This window comes from Oncorhynchus kisutch, linkage group LG9 (assembly GCF_002021735.2).
Source record: "Oncorhynchus kisutch isolate 150728-3 linkage group LG9, Okis_V2, whole genome shotgun sequence".
In the NCBI taxonomy this organism is placed as follows: Eukaryota; Metazoa; Chordata; class Actinopteri; order Salmoniformes; family Salmonidae; genus Oncorhynchus; species Oncorhynchus kisutch.
The window spans coordinates 3,199,259-3,218,792 of record NC_034182.2 but is presented as its reverse complement, the minus strand read 5'-3'; the positions used below and the strand labels follow the sequence as shown (position 1 = coordinate 3,218,792).

The 19,534-nt window shown below is 42.8% G+C and overlaps 1 protein-coding gene across 4 annotated transcripts in view; it reads right to left on the bottom strand.

Moving 5' to 3' along the window:
* Positions 1-5,569: 5,569 nt before the first annotated feature.
* Positions 5,570-19,534, bottom strand: part of LOC109896602 (sodium-coupled neutral amino acid transporter 4) — a 40,215-nt gene continuing 26,250 nt past the window's right edge. For 3 of the 4 annotated variants that reach the window (XM_031831516.1, XM_031831517.1, XM_031831519.1), the window contains 4 exons: positions 16,888-17,012; positions 10,066-10,210; positions 9,707-9,804; positions 7,197-9,349 (listed from right to left, as the gene is read on the bottom strand). In XM_031831516.1, the coding sequence (XP_031687376.1) occupies positions 9,245-9,349; positions 9,707-9,804; positions 10,066-10,210; positions 16,888-17,012 (473 nt within the window). In that variant the 3' untranslated portion in view covers positions 7,197-9,244. Of the gene's footprint in view, positions 9,350-9,706; positions 9,805-10,065; positions 10,211-16,887; positions 17,013-19,534 lie in introns of all 4 variants that reach the window. The other variant, XM_031831515.1, reaches the window with a different exon arrangement.

The window sequence follows — 19,534 nt, the reverse complement described above, 5'->3', positions numbered from 1 at the left end:
GCTCCAGTTAGTCTGTGATTGTGTCCATCAGGGTCATTAGTGCAAACCGTAGCAAAACGCACCGCAACGGAACACATTTTGCAATGAAAACTAAAGTTTTTTATTGGACAAGTTTAGGTTAGTGCCTCCCTGTTTCAGTCCGTTTTCTTCCACTTGGTGCCTAGTGAATACGACCCAGACGTTTCCATTACATACGGTATGTTCCTAATGCAGGCCACACGAGAGTGGCAGGACTAAGCGATCTGACTGAGGGCATCTCAAACATGGACACTGGATTATTAAAGGTGACAGTTTTCCTGGAATTCTCCCCACCGTGCAGGACTGTTAATCCTCATAAAATAATGATCTGAGGGAGGGAGGGGAAGGAGTGAGAAGAAATGAAGGTAGAGAAAGGGAGAGAAACTTTAGGGGTAAAGAAAATAAATAGGCACAAAGGGTAAGAATGTCTAAAGTTAAAGTGGAAAAGGAGGAAGTTAGGAAGGGAGAGGGACATTGGAAAAGAGGATAGACAAATTGGATGAGAGGGATATGGAGGGATGAGGTATAAGAAAAATAGCTGTGGTTAAATATATGAGCACCCTTGCACAATTCACTATTTATTTTAAAACAAGTTGATTTTTATTTATTTCACATACTGTATGTATTTGTTTGATATGCAACTGCACAGGGCCAAGAAAAAAAAGGAGTGATAAAATGGCCTGGACTAAACTATTAAAAATTTTCATGAATTTGGTTGGATGTAAGTGATTCTCATCTATGTGTAACTTATCTCACCAGTGGTACATTTCAGATGCCTACAGGGTAAAAATAGCCATTCAACCACTTTCTAAAAGACAAAATGTAACATTCCTCTCCATTGCACATCATTGTAAAGTGCAAGGGTGCCAATATATTTGACTGCAACTGTAACACATAATGAAGGGCGTGAGAGAATAGTGGAGAGCAGTGGGTGAAAGTGGACGTGGAAGAAAGAGAGAGAGGAGGAGTTAAAGAGAGGGGTTAAAAAGACAAAGGGAAGGGTTAAAGAGAGGGTGGGGTTAAATAGAGTAGGGGAGAGGTTAAATCGAGAAAGGGAGGGGTTACAGTGAGGAAGGGAGGGGTTAAAGAGAGAAGGGGAGGGGTTAAAGAGAGGCGGAAGATGTGGAGGATGTGAAGACAAAAGTACAGGGTAGCCAAGCCTTTATTTACCTAGTCATGGCAGTCTGTGTAACATAACAAACTGATCCAGGTTAAGTTATTAAGAGTGTGCACAAGGTATAGAGTTGCCTGTAAACGCAGTAGCTATTAAATAAACACAGCCTTGGTAACAGCCAAAGATCTTCAACTTTGCAGGGATAATGATGACACCCAAAATCCAATGTCTAGAAAGAAGAAATCCCCCAAAATAGGCACAATTCAATCCAGCAGCGTTGAATGTCAAAATGTTTTACCCAACCAAGTTACTGGAGAATGTATGAAGTAATCCAAATAATTAGTCCACAAGAACTTTGATGAATAATAAACTTCTATTTAAGTGAATATGGGTGTGGTCAGTGGCCGGGCGGGGCCCAATTAAGTCTACATACACACACGCTAAGTAATTATGGAACCTTGTAGTTACATGGATTGTTTGGGACCATAATAGCCATGCAATATAACTACAGGGGAGACTGTCTAAATTGCCTGGTATATGAAGTGAAAGGCCAGTCCTGTAATGGGCACTGTACTGTTTGAGAAGACGAGTTTTAATGTCATGTTGTCTATGGTGAAAAGGCAACGCAACTACACTGAGCTCCAAAGGTATTGAATTCATTGTGAATATTGATGAATGAGAATGTTACAAATATCATACCCCCCCCCCCCAAAATGCCAACCTTCCCTGTTATTGTAATGTGGAGAGGTTAGCATGTCTTGAGGGTATGATATCCAACAAGTTGGTAAAGTCCAAAGCGTGACATAGTAATTGAGTGCTAGGAATATGGGACCAAATACGAAACTTTTGACTACTTTAATATACATATAACTGCATTTATCCCAATACTTTTGGTCCCCTAAAATGGGGGGACTATGGTACAAAAAGTGCTGTAGTTTCTAAACGGGTTCAGCCAATATGGATGAAAATACCCTCAAATTAAAGCTGACAGTCAGCACTGTAGTTCAAATCAAATCAAATGTTATGTCACATGCGCTGAATACAACAGGTGTAGACCTTACAGTGAAACACTTACTTACAAGCCCTTAACCAACAATGCAGTTTTAAGAAAAAAATACATTAAATAAATAAATAAAGAGCAGCAGTAAAATACAGGGGGAACCGGTGCAGAGTCGAGGTTAGTCGAGGTAATTGGGGTAATATGTAAATGCAAATAGTCTGGGTAGCTGTTTGATTAGATGTTCAGGAGTCTTATGGCGGTAGAAGCTGTTTAGAAGCCTCTTGGACCTAGACTTGGCACTCCGGTACAGCTTGCAGTGCTGTAGCAGAGAGAACATCTATGACTAGGGTGGCTGGAGTCTTTGACCATTTTTATGGCCTTCCTCTGACACCGCCTGGTATAGAGGTCTTGGATGGCAGGAACCTTGGCCCCAGTTATGAACTGGGTTGTCCGCACTACCCTCTGTAGTGCCTTGCGGTCGGAGGCCGGGCAGTTGCCATACCAGGCAGTGATGCAAACAGTCAGGTTGCTCTCGATGGTGCTGCTGTAGAACCTTTTGAGGATCTGAGGACCCATGCCAAATCTTTTCAGTCTCCTGAGGGGGAATAGGTTTTTGTTGTGCCTCTTCATGACTGTCTTGGTGTGTTTGGACCATGTTAGTTTGTTGGTGATGTGGACACCAAGGAACTTGAAGCTCTCAACCTGCTCCACTACAGCCCCATTGATGAGAATGGGGGCGTGCTCGGTCCTCCTTTTCCTGTAGTCCACAATCATCATTGTATCATTTCAAATCCAAAGTGCTGGAGTACAGAGCCAAAACCACAAAAAATGTGTCACTGTCCCAATACTTTTGGAGCTCACTATATGGGACTCACATGTACACAACCTCAAATAGCATCTGCATCAGCATGTGTCTTAGATGTATACAGCATTTGAATTCCAACACACCATGGCTCCGTTTCCGGGGAATATGTCAGTTTGCCGGCTACAATCAATTCCTACTGATTCTTTGCCATGAGATATTGATGTATGTGCTGTTGGTTAATGGGAAATGGAATCAGCAGGCATAGAGGAACTAATCCTCAATGGTAACACTGCACCTCATCACCTCTTTGTAATGTCTGCCTTTGGTAGGCCGTCATTGTAAATAAGAATTTGTTCTTAACTGACTTGCCTAGTTAAATTAAGGTAACATTTTAAAAAATGCAATAAATAAAAAAACAATGGCATAAGATGCCCTAAGAAGTCATGACAGCTGATGTCAGCTCATGGCAACTAACTTGACTCAGTTGTGACACAAACCGTTATTTTGCTAAGCTAGTTGGCTAAACTTACAGATGGTCAATTAGCTGACATCTGCCATAGTGTTAAAGATGCAGTCAGGCATTTTAAGCACAACAATTTCACAACATATTGTACAAATGTAACATATCATGTGAATTTGCAGGACGTAACATATCATACATAACTGGATGACGTAGTACACAAAAAACGGAGACCCGTTTTGGCTCGTGAGCACCCCTTTAAAAACTACTGGCTGAAATTACACAAAAGTTCTGGAGAATCACTTTAAGTCATCTGTCATAAGAGTTCATGACTGCATATAATGCATATTATGTCACTGCTATGACAGTGCTACACAAGCCTTACTACGGAGGATTCTGTACTCACCTCTTCAACAAACACACTATTGTGGTATAGCATATTTACTGTATATGGAATGATCTAGACCAGAGCCGTATATCAACAGAAATGGCATTGGCCTAGACCTTTCTGTGTTGAAAGGAAATCTCTGAGACGTCTCATTGGATGAATTACTGTATCACAGTGTCATAGAAGGACACAGAAGGAGGGTCAGTGCATCACTGGAAATGAGGTGAGTATGTGTCCTTGGTGGGACAGGGTGAGGATAAAGAGATAGAGGGAGAAAGAGAGAGGGGGATGGTAGAGGCAGGGGATGATCCAGAGGCGTTATGTAACCAGATCCACAGGGAACCATGCAGAGGAGTGTGACCTGCATCCGGAGTGAGGCTATGAGCTGGTGCTCACACTCAGACACACAGACACTCAGACACACAGACACTCAGACACACAGACACACACACCCAACAAATGTAATAATTCAAGAAAGTAGTATTCTATTTTTTACAGTTATATTTTACTACAACATTTAGTGGTATTGCTTCATAGCCCAATTTCTTGGAATTTACTTATGGTATTTCCCCAAATTTCATAGTGTAAATAAAATAACATTTATAGCATTCATAATTAACCATGAACTGAATGCACTTGAGCTACTGTACAGCCAGAATAGTGTCTTAAACACAACCTGCTCCTCATCATTTGAAGGCTGATTCATGATCTTAGATGTTTTTGGTAAGGTGGAGGGTAGAGGACAACACCTCCTAGCTCCCACCAGCCTGTGACCAGTCCTGGAACATGACAAGTGGGTGCTAGATGTCAGGGCTGGATGTTAAATAGACAGGATAGAGGTATATTTCTGGACAGGCCAGTCTGCACTATGTCATTATGCCAGCAAAATTGCTCCCAAATCAAGTCGGTCACAGGCATCGTCGCCACCTTACGTAACACCAGCCGTGGGCAGGGAGAGAGGGGATTTGGTGAGTAGATATAACCCCAAACAAGTGCGCACGTCCATTAGACATATTGCATATTTGTCACGGAGCTTGAGAGATAATGATGAAATAGCATCAACACTACAGCTGTAGAAGAGAAGGAATGAAATGAAAATATTATAAGTTGAGGTTCAATAAAATGTAAATGAATTAGACCTTGTTGTCAATGTTGAAAAAAAATAACAATATTTCACATACTTACAAAGAGTTTTGGTACTCAAATGATTATACTAAAACTGGTCAAGGCATTTATAAGACACATTACTAAAAAATCAAGTTGTGTTTTCAGTAGCTATAATAATCAGTGCAAAAGAGAATTTTGCACTGTTAGTTTATTCCGGGTACTACTTAAGCAATAAGGCCCGAGGAGATGTGGTATATGGCCAATATACCACGGCTAAGGGCTGTTCTTATGCACGACGCAACACGGAGTGCCTGGATACAGCCCTTAGCTGTGGGATATTGGCAATATACCACAAACACCTGAGGTCCCTTATTCAGTGGTGTAAAGTACTTCAGGTTAAAAAAAATACTTTTGAAGCACTACTCAAGTCGTTTTTTGGGGTATCTGTACTTGACTATTTATACATTCCTAAGGAAAATGATGTACTTTTTACTCCATACATTTTCCCTGAAATCCAAAAGAACTCGTTATATTTTGAATGCTTAGCAGGACAGAAAGTGGTCCTATTCGCACACGTATCAAGAGAACATCCCTGGTCATCCCTACTGCCTCTGATCTGGTGGACTCTAGGCACAAGTCCTTGTTCTTCCCTCATTTCAACAGCAGGGAGATGCAGCCAAGTTTATTTCACATTTTTATTGTTCATGTTACATGATATTGAAACAGCTTCACTGATACAAAAATCCCCTTTGTTCAGGCAAATATACAATTGAATGTTAGTTGATCCACAGGAAGCAGACACTGAACGGCAGGACACTGATGCTGACCCAGTGCTTCTTTCGGGCCAGGTTACAGATAAGGCAGATGCTTTTGGGGTAACACATTACTTAAACCCTCCGGCATGAATCCTACTTTACGTTGTCAAACGCATGACATGTAGTTTGCATGCCAGAGTGTTTGGTCATTTAACGTATATTAAAGTCAACGGTCATGACTACAGCATGTTATGGTACGACAGTCTAAAGTTGTACCTGAGTGATATTGAGGGCATAGCGCTGAAAGAGCCCCTCCCCGACCCCCTTCTTGAGTGTCTGAGACCCCAACATTTGTGCTCTCCGCTCTAGTCCTTCATTGGGGGAAAAAACACGCCCCTTTTGAATGTTAAAAAACGAATGACAAAATCACTTTGACCAAGGTCTTACATCTGGTGCCGTACCTGACCCTAAGGTTTGCTCCCTAGATGAACTGAAGTTTGCAATTATTAAGTCAAAGGTTGGTTTCTGTATTCTCACACAATAGTAAGGTTTTTGTCAATACACTTCATGAAATGTATCTTCACATACAGTAACTGAGGCTGACGAGGAATTTCAGCAAAGACCCAGCAGCCCCTATCGATGCAGACCGCATCTCAAATGTGACTGTAGGGTGGTTCTTACTAAAAGCATGTGATCTGAACGTCATTGATCTCTTGACAGCGCACCCACCCGCATGGCATGAATCAAATACTTCAGCTCAACATAGGCAATATCTACCCAAGTCTCGCAAGACATCAACACTGACATTCTACTTGGACCCTGCAGCCCCTGTAGGACTGAGGAATCGGACAACATTACCGACAAACCATTCATTAATTCAAGGTCTAGGTCCTCCAGATATGTAACTATAAAGAAATGAAAAGGGGTAGAGATTTTCTACAAATGTACAAGCTTCCATAAAAAAAAAGAAATATCATCATAGAGCAAAATCAAAAACATTGAATACTAAAATAACATTGTAGAAGACTTCTGGTAAAATCCCTTACAACCCCCACACACATAATTCAGTGAGTACCATATAATAAGATTATTTACAAAGCATATACAAGTTGTCAGAAAAGACCATGTTTGTAATCCAAAACATGCACACTCTATACCATTTCATTTGAAATATCAATTTGTTTCATGCATATGTAGATCCACAAAGGATCTGTAAATGTTGTCCATTCTGGCTGGATCCATTCGGAACACGTATCTGCTTTAACACCTAAGAAAACAGGTACTCTATGCTTCGAATGCAAACTGCTAATGTAGCCACCTACTGACAAATGTTTTTTCAGCACGGCACAATATTTTGAAATTCATTTATCGTGGTGTTAATTAATTAGGGCATTTTAAGAAATGATGGTCCGTTGAAATTATGTAAATTACAGTAACACGAGTCACAATTACAGTAATAAACACATACTGTTTATGTTAACTCTACTATCAGCAGCAATCTGGCATAAACAAATCGCTGGTAAAAAAACATCACCAAATGACAAGCCTGCTAAGTAACAGTGGATGCATTTAATTTCTCTAATATTTTCCAAATTTGACATTATGACCCATATTGAACTTAAAGGGGCAATCAGCAGTTGAAGCAATAACAAAGTGTTGTCCCCGTCTGTTCCAGAAAAAGGTTGAGATATACGGATGCAAGGACTGACCATCCATGATATCAAAATTACGGTTTTAACCATGTTTTGAGGCTATATATTGTTTACATTTATGTTGTTTACAAACATTGGAGTAAACCAATCATATATTTTGGGTTCTGATGGGGTACGACGGTTAAACTAAGCTCTTGAGGCATTCACAATTGATATTTTTCAAGAATCAATGGGTACAAATCATTAATTTACAAGTCCAAAAATGTAGCAACTGCAGATTTCCCCTTTAAGGTGTGAACTGCAAACACAGATAAAATAACTTATCTTGTATCTCAGAAACAGCACAGTCTGGAGGTTCAATCCATTGCTTATTTTACCCACAATTTTTTTTCCCACAATTGAATTTTGTTATATCGTTTTACACACTGGGATAGAAGAAAAACATTCTCATGGGTTATAAGATCACTGTGCCAACACAAACAGCTAAATAACCTGTATGGTATACTGCCAGTAGACCTTCTTTAACTCTCATAGAGTTCTGTTGTTGTTCCTCTTCACTGAAACTAGCGTTCACTAGTTGTATTTCATAGCACAGTTCACTTCACATGAAGTTTAGTAAGAGATGGAGTTACAAGTTGAAAATGATCTCAAGCCATCAACATGAGCTCATCTCCTGGAATTGTTCGCTGCAATTGACCCAAGGGCTCTGTAGTGTGACACATTGGACAAGAGTGAACAAGAAGGCAAAGAAAGAAACACGTAAACTGTCATTCAGTAGATCAGTAGACGTTTGGCCAAGTACCGGTACATTCAAATCTCTGCGACAATAACACTGAATGAATGGAGTCTCTTGTTTGAAGCTCAGTCAACTGGGCAGTTTCAAAATGGCTGACAGTGTGTGTTGATCATCACGTTAAGTGTTGATTGGGAGAATGGACATGGCTGAAAATGTTGACTTGGTGTATGTGTCTGTCAATGTGTACGATTGCTAACGTCTGATCTGATGATTGCTGTGAAGGGATGTTTTGAGAGCAACACACTAGCCACTGAGAAATATGTGTGTGCAAACTTTGGTGATGTGATTGATTGTGAGAGTATAAAATAAAATAGAAACTACTTTACAAAACCTAGTTTACAAATATCATTCTGAACAACTTTTTCCAGGCTCTAGCTCGGAAAAAGATACTACAGCTGTCCTATGTACGGTTACATCGACTTTTCTTTTCCCTAGGTGTACAAAAATACATTTTGACAGTAAGCAAAATAGCTCCAATTAGTGTAGATGGCGTGCTGTATGTGTGTGTGTTCCTTGTGTGTCTGGATGTGTTAAAAATACATTAACACTTGAAACATATGCTAAAAGTGCTCTTTGTTTTTGAACCCTTATCCCACATCTCTCTCTAATCTTCAAGTGTGCAGAGCCCATTGCCCTGAAGCCACACCTGCAATAACAACCAGCTCCAATAGTGGCAGCTCTCAGATCAGTTCTCGTTCTCTTTGGGTTCTCTAGACCATTTAATGGTTGAGGTCCCTGCTTGTATTTTTTCCTCTTCTCAGGGAATATCACAGAGTAGAGATGATGGGCTATCTAGACAACTACGGCAGGGCGCGCAGCAACAGCCACAGCGTTGCAGCGTTGCTGCTCCTTGATTACTTCGTGTCCTTTCGGCGAGCCCCTGTTGTGGAGGATTCTACAGAGCTAAACCATCCAACAACAACAAGAAAGAAAAATAATAACGAACTTAAATTTTTCAGTCGTAGAACGTAGTCCCATCCAGTAATACTTTGTGGAAAGGGGTGGGGGTTGAGAAAAGCGAACCGCCCCTTTACAGTACGCTGACGTACTCAGTCTGTAGGTGATGTGTGGGGGCACCCCCCGGGCCCGGTGACCTTACCCCCAAGGCACAGTCAGGGGAGGGGGTTTGAGGTGAGAGGGGGGGTCGTCTTAGTGACCACTGCCGGAGCCGGGGGGGTTGTGGATCCAGTCCATCACGATGAGCGACAGGCTGCTGAACATGAAGATGATGCCCACCACCAGGAAAATGGCCGCCTAAAAGACATCAGGAAAAAAAATAACGACACTGTGAGAGGAGGTTGTGTGAAGTGTTCATATCTGTACATTCAGTGCAATATTTTTTTGCCAGGAATCTCAGTGGGCCTCTGGGAAACCTTGTTTTGGGGGACTGCTGTAACTCTGTAAATCAGGGTGTTGTCTAAGTGCTGTGGGGGGTCTGTTCTAATAACAGCTATGGTGTGTCTGTATGGGCATGTTGATGGGTGCTAATTTCGTGTGTGTCATATGTTGCGTGCGTCAGAGTGGCTGTACTGTGTGTGAGTCACCGTATGTGATTTTGTGTTGAGTGTTTGTGTGTGTGTGTCCGTGCACCATCGTTTCCCGCACACCTACCGAGATCTTCTGCACGGAGCGCATCGGCACAGACTTGACCAGGCGTAGATAGAAGGCAGCAGGGAGGATGAAGATGAGCATGGTGGCTGCAGAGGAGCCTGGCAGAGGGGAAACAGGAAGAAGAACACCATCAGTCATCAAGCTTTTTCTGTCTAAACAAATGTCCTCACTTAGACAGAACTAGCCTCAGGGTGTGCAGGCATTTGAGCCAGCCCAGCACTAACACACCTCACTCATTGAAATACCTCCACATCAAGACATCAATCAGTGTTAGTGCTTGGTGGGAACAAAAGCCTGCACACCCCGTAGCTCTCCAGGAATGGGTTTGGGGACCACTGCTGTGGTTGAGGAGGACTCACCGATGAAGCCGAAAATGTCTCTGATGGTGGGGACGAAGATGACCAGCAGGTTGTTGAACAGGAGGATGAAGGCGGCGATGAGCATGTGACGCACCCAGCTGAACTCCCGTTGGCTGAACAGCATCGTATTGATGGAGGAACGGATCTGCAACACAAACCTCTTTATAATGTCTGACCAACCGCGACATACTGACGATCAGTTGACCCTTAGGATACCACTTGTAAAGTGTTTTTTTATGTATTGATTAATACAGCACTTTGTCTTTATTTCTCTCTCACACACACACACACACACACACACACACACACACACACACACACACACACACACACACACACACACACACACACACACACACACAAATTCAAGGGCGAGTAGGTAACTATATCATCAGTCATGTCTGCAAACTAGTCTAAGCCCACAGGCCAATTCCCACAGTTGGCTGCTGACTGAAGTGTGTCAACTGCAGCATGTGAGAGTCTAAGTAGGCAGCCAGGCAGGGAAGGAGGCCACCAGCTAAGAGGCTGAGAGCTGCACAGCTCAAGGCATTGAGTTAAAGACTTCACTGGGTGAGAGGTCACGGGTATCAGGTGAAAAGCAACTGCTATGGGCCAGCCGGTTGAGGTTGAGGAGGCGGGGCTTAAAGCGCCATTCAAAAGGCAGAGGATTAACTCTGGGAGAGCCTCCTGCAACGGCACCCTGGGATTGCATCAGCCGAGGGCCAGAGAAGGAGGGACTGAAGGCAGCAGGATAGGAGTGTTCTGCCCCCAGGCAACGCTTGTCAATTAACAGTTTCCCTTTTTTCCATTTATTGAAATCCTCTCATTTGCTTTTTTCACTAATGATACCTTTCCTACGTAGACATTTAGACAGCAGAAAGACGAGACACTCGGCTGGTTCATGTTTCAGTCTAAATACTTGTTTGGGGAGGGTTGATGGCGCGCTGCTCTCTTGAGTTGTGGATCAAGAGCCAAAATGGCCAACACTGACACCTTGCTGAAAGAATGTATGAAGGAGTGGCAGAGATTTACACCAAAATTATTTTAAGGCGTGGTAGTAACTCTGCAAGGTAAAATTACCTCCTCCCCACATTGATAATAAACAATCCCCTCTCCTAGCAGTCATGGCATAATTGGGCCGGTGAAAACCTGGCGCCTGGGCGTGACATTTCTACCCACCGGCCTCCAAGGCTCTGAACTATTCAGCGCCCAACAACGATCCTGCGCAGGGCCTTTGGAGTGCACCATGCAATATTTGCCTGCATCTCCCTCCCTCCACCCGCTATGACAGCTCCCACTGGGGTGAGATATGTGGCAAAGTGCCACCGCTGCTAAGGTACCTGGGTCTACCAGGCCAGCCAAAAGCCAGCAACATGGCCCAAAACCAGGGAGCCTCCTGGGCTCCAACCAAGAAAGATGCTGCAACCTTTTCAGCTACAGCTAGATATATGGCATAGTATTACTACGCCTTGGTTTGCCCCTGCTTTTTTCATAGGGGAGGAAGACATTAAAAAGGGAAGAGCAAAAAGGTCAATCCAAGATTAAGAGAAACAATCACACCATAAAGTCAGGAATAAGATAGACAGGTTTTAACTTGAGATGTTTTAAATCCTCAATTGACTGACCATCAGAAATAAAACCCATTTTAAACCCTTTCCCACCACATCCAACAAGCCTATTCAACCACTATCAAAGACAGGTGACAGGGTTCACTTTATAAAGCCAGTCAAATGACCCTGAAAATAGTGTATTACAGCAATAACAAGGGCAGATATATAATTAACTCACTAACTATAAGCTTATTTTCCATGAAGTCACTGTGAAAATACAGCATGCATGGCAGGCTACTTTTGGTCACAGCCAACTGGGCATTGTGCTTGTGCACCGCACCACAGGATTTGCCTTCTCTGACCTGCCCTCTAGGGGAAAACTCAGCAGCAACCTAACAACCCCATCACAAGAATAACATCACTACAAGGCCAATGTAACCATCAACATGTGACTGCAACACAAACAGAATCCCATCTTATTACAGAGCCATAAGCAGCAGAAAATACCAAGGTTAATAGATAGAAGGACCTATTTCCTGCGTTTATATTTCTCAGACAAGTGGTCCCACTGCTTTATTTAGAGATACGATCAAGAAAAGGTCAACCACCTTGAGATGAGGCCATAGAATATCACAACATAACAGATCATATCACACACCAACATTCAAAAACAAATGTTGTAGGTCAATTAAAATGACTCATGAAAACAGGAATCGTTATACTTAAGAACACTTTAAGTGACTTCTTAAACATCAAAATGAACAGTTGACTTGAGGTTATTTAAATATGTGTGTTCCTGTTATTGAGGAGCCATGAAACAAAGAGAGCATGGGAACTGGACAAGTCTGCCTACCACATCTAAACACTGTTTCATTAAAACCTGCTGGTTCATGACCAAGTATCTTTACTGTTGCCTTTAGGTTCTTTACTGTTTGAGCCCACCCTTTCACCTCGCCCCTCCTACACAAGCCCAGCCCTCCTGCTTGTAATAAAGGACATAGTGCTTCAGAGACAAAGCAAACGTTAATCTGGGTGCTGAAGGCTTCTCTGCCAAATGAAGAGCAAAGGACTCTCAAGGGGAGATCTCACATGTCACGTCTCGTGATTCAGAGGGCTGGACACCTGGCAACGTGATGCCAGCATGACTGGTTACTTTCATCTCACCTCTCCTATGTCTCCACAACTATATCCTCAAGCTTGTGCGGTGAACTGAACTCACTGCGCTGAAAATGCTGAGGTGCGCGTGATGCTTTGTTGAAGCCTGAGCAGCAGTCAAGGGGGGGAAATCAATGGTTTGATGATGGGTTATCTAGGCCTGGACTAATGTGTTTGGAAAAGATGCCATGCATATGCCCCACAGTTTTTCAGGTGTAACAGACCAGTAGCCAATGGCTACAGAGAACACGGCAGCAGACACATCGACATGGTTGCGTCCAAACATGTATTCCACATGCTGTACTTGCTTTATGTTCACATCGCCTCCCTTCATTTCTGTGCTTGACCACAGCCTGCTCAAGGAGCCTTTCTGCTACGGGAGAGGCTGGACAGAGACTCCTGGTGCCCTCTGATTCAGAGGAGTTGGGTTAAATGCGTTAGACACATTTTAGTTGAATGCATTCAGTTGTACAACGGACTAGGTATCCCACTTTCCCTAATGGATGATGTACACTACATGACCAAAAGTATGTGGACACCCCTTCAAATGAGTGGATTCAACTAATTCAGCCACATCTGTTGCTGATAGGTGTATAAAATCGAGCACACTGCTATGCAATCTCCATAGACAAACATTGTCAGTAGAATGGCCTGTACTGAAGAGCTCAGTGACTTTCAACATGGCACCGAAGGATGCCACCTTTCCAACAAGTCAGTTCGTCAAATGTCTGCCCTGCTAGAGCTGCCCCAGTCAATTGTAAGTGCTGTTATTGTGAAGTGGAAACGTCTAGGAGCAACAACAGCTAAGCCGAGAAGTGGTAGGCCACACAAGCTCACAAAATGGGACCACAGAGTGCTGAAGCATGTAGTGCATAAAAAACGTCTGTCCTCGGCTGCAACACTCACTACCAAGTTCCAAACTGCCTCAGGAAGCAACTTTAGCACAATAACTGTTTGTTGGGAGCTTCATGAAATTGGTTTCCATGGCTGAGCAGCCATGACAAGCCTAAGATCACCATGCGCAATGTCAAGCGTCGGCTGGAGTGGTGTAAAGCTCACTGCCATTGGACTTTGGAGCAGTGGAAAGCGTTCTCTGTGATGAACCAGGCTTCATCATCTGTCAGTCCAACGGACGAATCTGGGAAATCTTAACGCTACAGCATACAATGACATTCTAGACGATTCTGTGCTTCCAACTTTGTGCTAGCAGTTTGGGGAAGGCCCTTTCCTGTTTCAGCTTGACAATACCCCCGTGCACAAAGCGAAGTTCATACAGAAATGGTTTGTTGAGATCGGTGTGGAAGAACTTGACTGGCCTGCACACAGCCCTGACCTCAACCTCATCAAACACCTTTGGGATGAATTGGAACGCTGACCGCGAGCCAGGCCTAATCACCCAACATCACGAATGCTCTTGTGGCTGAATAGAAGCAAGTCCCCGCAGCAATGTTCCAACATCTAGTGGAGAAGAGTGGAGGCTGTTAGAGCAGCGAAGGGGGGACCAACATATTATTAATGCCCATGATTTTGGAATGAGATGTTCGGTGACTTTTGGTCATGAAGTGTATGTGGCGCAGCTGAGAGTCATGTCGAGACGAAGGGGTTTGGTTCAGTCAGTCGTCCCGATAAGCCCCTCACAGATAGGTAATGCTGGCTACCTGGCAACAGCATGGCGCTAGTTAAAACCTGTTAAAGAACGTGATGATTATGTCGATGGGAGAAATAACTTGTCTTATTGGTCACCATCTCCAAAATTCTTCCATCCAAATGTATTTTATTCCGAGTAGGATAGAAGCCTAGACAAGAAATAACTTGTAATGTTTGTAGTAACCATCTGGATACAATCTACTGCTCAATGGGGAGAGTTTGCGCTGCACTTGCCACAGTAAGGAAAGGGTAGCTAGATAGTGTAGCCAATAACAGACCATGGTGACAGCTGAAGCACATTTATTGTAGATTTGACCAAAAATGTACAACTACGGCATTAACGTCTAACGTTACATAAAAAAAGATATATACTCAGATAAAAACAAAATGATTTCAACAAGTTTCAAATTCTCGCTGAAGTTTCTAGCCATAAGCATAAACTAGGTAGCTGGGAAGGGCTCATCGGGACTGACTGAACCCAATCCGTTAGCCACTACTCTTGGTGCGCAAGAAACTTAATTAATTTGGGCACTAGGCGTGTTCCTATAGCCTCCCTTCTGACACTGCATTTTGGTGTCAGCTGCAGTAGTCAGTGAGTGCATTGTCTCTCCCTCCCTCTATCTTTATCTTTCCCTCCCTCTCTCTAAGGTGGAGGTCACAGTGAGGGTTTTTCCACTGTCTGCTCAGGGCTTATCTCCTGTAAACTTCCACTGGGACTGAGATTCACTCGCACATTCCCATGACCAAAGAAGCGTTCACTCCCACAGCGAGAGCGCTGGTGAGTGTGTGTGTTTCTCTCTCTCTGTGTGTGTGTGTGTGTGTGTGTGTGTGAGAGAGATATATAGTGTTTCTGTGGGCGTGTAAGAATGTGGGAGTATCAGTATAGCCCACAGACAAAACGGATACTCCCCCCACCTCTCTTTGCAAGCAGGGCTGACTAGAGCCATGGGGCTGACAGTTCTCCCCTGCCCTCTGCTGGTGGCTCAGTGTAACACCACCACATAGTCCATTAACCCTTCCAGCCTAAAACTGTCTCTCCCATCACAAGAACCCATCTCCCAACTCCTGCAAGCTACAGTGACTGTAGGTAAACAGTGGAAATGTGGTGCAGTTGCCCTCTATGGCACTTTGATCACTGGAGAAAAAAACATTCCATAAATCTTAATATTACCATCTTCATTAATGTTCCTTGGGTCAACTAAGTCCTTTGAGAGGATCAATTCTAATGGGCACTGCTAAGTGCTAATGCATGGTTCATTGTAGGCTACAAAGGAGGTAGGTCCATGACACCTCTGAGACCCTCAGCCCTTTATGGGCTCCTGTGCCAGGCTAGGGCCAAGTCAAATATAGCCCACGGCCATATAGGGGGGTCAGGTATGCCATGCAAGGCCAACACTCATTCAGTGACTCACACACCACACAGGCAGAGAAGCAGGCAGCATGAACAGGAGATTACATAATAACCAGTGGATCAGAAACACAGTATCAGACCTGAACTGACACTACAAACCCAAGGCTAAACTGTAGAAACCAAGGCTAAACTGTAGAAACCAAGGCTAAACTGCAGCTTAGACTTGAACAAAATAAGGACAGTAGCAAGTGACTGAACTGCATTTATTTGCAAGGACAGCATCTGGTGACAATGTGCTGCTGAGAGGAGAGGGGGAAATGAGAGACAGGGGAGTTGTGAACATTACACTGTATTCCTTGGCAGCCAGGCTAAAGAGCTTGTGACGAACAAGACTCTTGTACCACTGCTTTTTCACATTGACATTTTAGTCATTTATCAGACGCTGTTATCCAGAGAGACTTACAGTAGTGAGTGAATACATTTCCGTGCTTTCACATGCTGAGCCTATTGATGTGTGTCCATCTATGTGTCTCCCAGTAGGAAGGGACTGAATATGTCTGGCATCATGTGGGGACCAGTGTAGGGGTGTAATTGTTTCAAAGCTGTGTATGTGTGTGTGTGTTAATTTGTGTTTATGCTTGTACGTCTAAAGTATGATCGAGACTATGATTGGAGGAGGGACAGAGTGCTCTTGTAAGGAAGCTTAAGACAGACAAACAGAGCTTTGAAAACCTGGGCTGGTTCTCCTTTGGGACCTGGGGAGTTGGATTGACGGGATTGCTGAAAGTCCAATAATGAGTCTGCTAACGTCACAGCAGAACAGTTTGTGCTTCACCAAGTTCAGCAAGAAAACCAGCCGTGTCAACACACCCACTCACTCAGCCAATACAGAAAGAGACCCTCTTGTTGGTATTAAAATAATTAATGCATTTTTATCTCATTTGGATAAAATGACCTAGGTGTTGAGCAGCGTGTGAATGTGTCTGCATAGATTGTATGCGTGAGAATGTGTGCATATGTTTTGTGTATGTGTGTCTGTGTGCATGCATGTGTGTGCGAGTCTCTGCTTGTGTATGTGTGTGTCTGCGTGCGTTTGAGCAGATGCCTCGTTGTACTTACAGGGAACAGGACAATGGGGACAGTCAGGGTGACAGCGGTCAGGACAGCCAGACGGACCAGCAGGAGCATGGTGTCAAACTTATACACCTTGGTGAAGGTGTGGAGCAACTCCGCCTCCACGTTTCCTGTGTTTGGGAGAAAGAAGGAATACGAGCTTTATTAAGAGACATACCAATACAATAGGCCGGAACTGGGTGTGAGAGAGAGATATGGTAAACATACCCTCGTAAAACTGACCGTCCTACCGATCCTCGACTTCGGTGATGTCATCTATAAAATAGCCCCCAACACTCTACTCAACAAACTGGATACAGTCTATCACAGTGCCATCCGTTTTGTCACCAAAGCCCCATACACTAACCACCATTGCGACCTGTACGCTCTCGTTGGTTGGCCCTCGCTTCATTCTCGTCGCCAAACCCACTGGCTACAGGTTATCTACAAGTCTCTGCTAGGTAAAGCCCCGCCTCATCTCAGCTCACTGGTCACCATAGCAGCACCCACTCGTAGCACGCGCTCCAGCAGGTATATCTCACTGGTCACCCCCAAAACCAATTCCTCCTTTGGTCGTCTTTCCTTCCAGTTCTCTGCTGCCAATGACTGGAACGAACTGCAAAAATCTCTGAAGCTGGAGACTCATCTCCCTCACTAGCTTTAAGCACCAGCTGTTAGAGCAGCTCACAGATCACTGCACCTGTACATAGCCCATCTGTAAACAGCCCATCTATCTACCTACCTCATCCCCATACAGTATTTATTTATTTATCTTGCTCCTTTGCACCCCAGTATCTCTACTTGCACATTCATCTTCTGCACATCTACCATTCCAGTGTTTAATTGCTATATTGTAATTACTTCACCACCATGGCCCATGTATTGCCTTAACTCCCTTATCTTACCTCATTTGCACTCACTGTATATAGACTTTTTGTTTTCTTTTGTTCTATTGTATTATTGACTGTTTTGTTTATTCCATATGTAACTCTGTGTTGTTGTATGTGTCGAATTGCTATGCTTTATCTTGGCCAGGTCGCAGTTGCAAATGAGAACTTGTTCTCAACTAGCCTACCTGGTTAAATAAAGGTGTTCTCAACTAGCCTACCTGGTTAAATAAAGGTGAAATAAAAATTAAAAACAAACATGCAATGGTTATGGAAGCTTACTAGTGTTTAAATACATACTACTGGCTCTAGTGTTTAAATACATACTACTGGCTCTAGTGTTTAAATACATACTACTGGCTCTAGTGTTTAAATACATACTACTGGCTCTAGTGTTGAAATACATACTACTGGCTCTAGTGTTTAAATACATACTACTGGCTCTAGTGTTTAAATACATACTACTGGCTCTAGTGTTTAAATACATACTACTGGCTCTAGTGTTGAAATACATACTACTGGCTCTAGTGTTGAAATACATACTACTGGCTCTAGTGTTTAAATACATACTACTGGCTCTAGTGTTTAAATACATACTACTGGCTCTAGTGTTTAAATACATACTACTGGCTCTAGTGTTTAAATACATACTACTGGCTCTAGTGTTTAAATACATACTACTGGCTCTAGTGTTTAAATACATACTACTGGCTCTAGTGTTTAAATACATACTACTGGCTCTAGTGTTTAAATACATACTACTGGCTCTAGTGTTTAAATACATACTACTGGCTCTAGTGTTTAAATACATACTACTGGCTCTAGTGTTTAAATACATACTACTGGCTCTAGTGTTTAATACTACTACTGGCTCTAGTGTTTAAATACATACTACTGGCTCTAGTGTTTAAATACATACTACTGGCTCTAGTGTTTAAATACATACTACTGGCTCTAGTGTTGAAATACATACTACTGGCTCTAGTGTTGAAATACATACTACTGGCTCTAGTGTTGAAATACATACTACTGGCTCTAGTGTTGAAATACATACTACTGGCTCTAGTGTTGAAATACATACTACTGGCTCTAGTGTTTAAATACATACTACTGGCTCTAGTGTTTAAATACATACTACTGGCTCTAGTGTTTAAATACATACTACTGGCTCTAGTGTTTAAATACATACTACTGGCTCTAGTGTTTAAATACATACTACTGGCTCTAGTGTTGAAATACATACTACTGGCTCTAGTGTTTAAATACATACTACTGGCTCTAGTGTTTAAATACATACTACTGGCTCTAGTGTTTAAATACATACTACTGGCTCTAGTGTTTAAATACATACTACTGGCTCTAGTGTTTAAATACATACTACTGGCTCTAGTGTTTAAATACATACTACTGGCTCTAGTGTTTAAATACATACTACTGGCTCTAGTGTTTAAATACATACTACTGGCTCTAGTGTTTAAATACATACTACTGGCTCTAGTGTTTAAATACATACTACTGGCTCTAGTGTTTAAATACATACTACTGGCTCTAGTGTTTAAATACATACTACTGGCTCTAGTGTTTAAATACATACTACTGGCTCTAGTGTTTAAATACATACTACTGGCTCTAGTGTTGAAATACATACTACTGGCTCTAGTGTTGAAATACATACTACTGGCCCTAGTGTTTAAATACATACTACTGGCTCTAGTGTTTAAATACATACTACTGGCTCTAGTGTTTAAATACATACTACTGGCTCT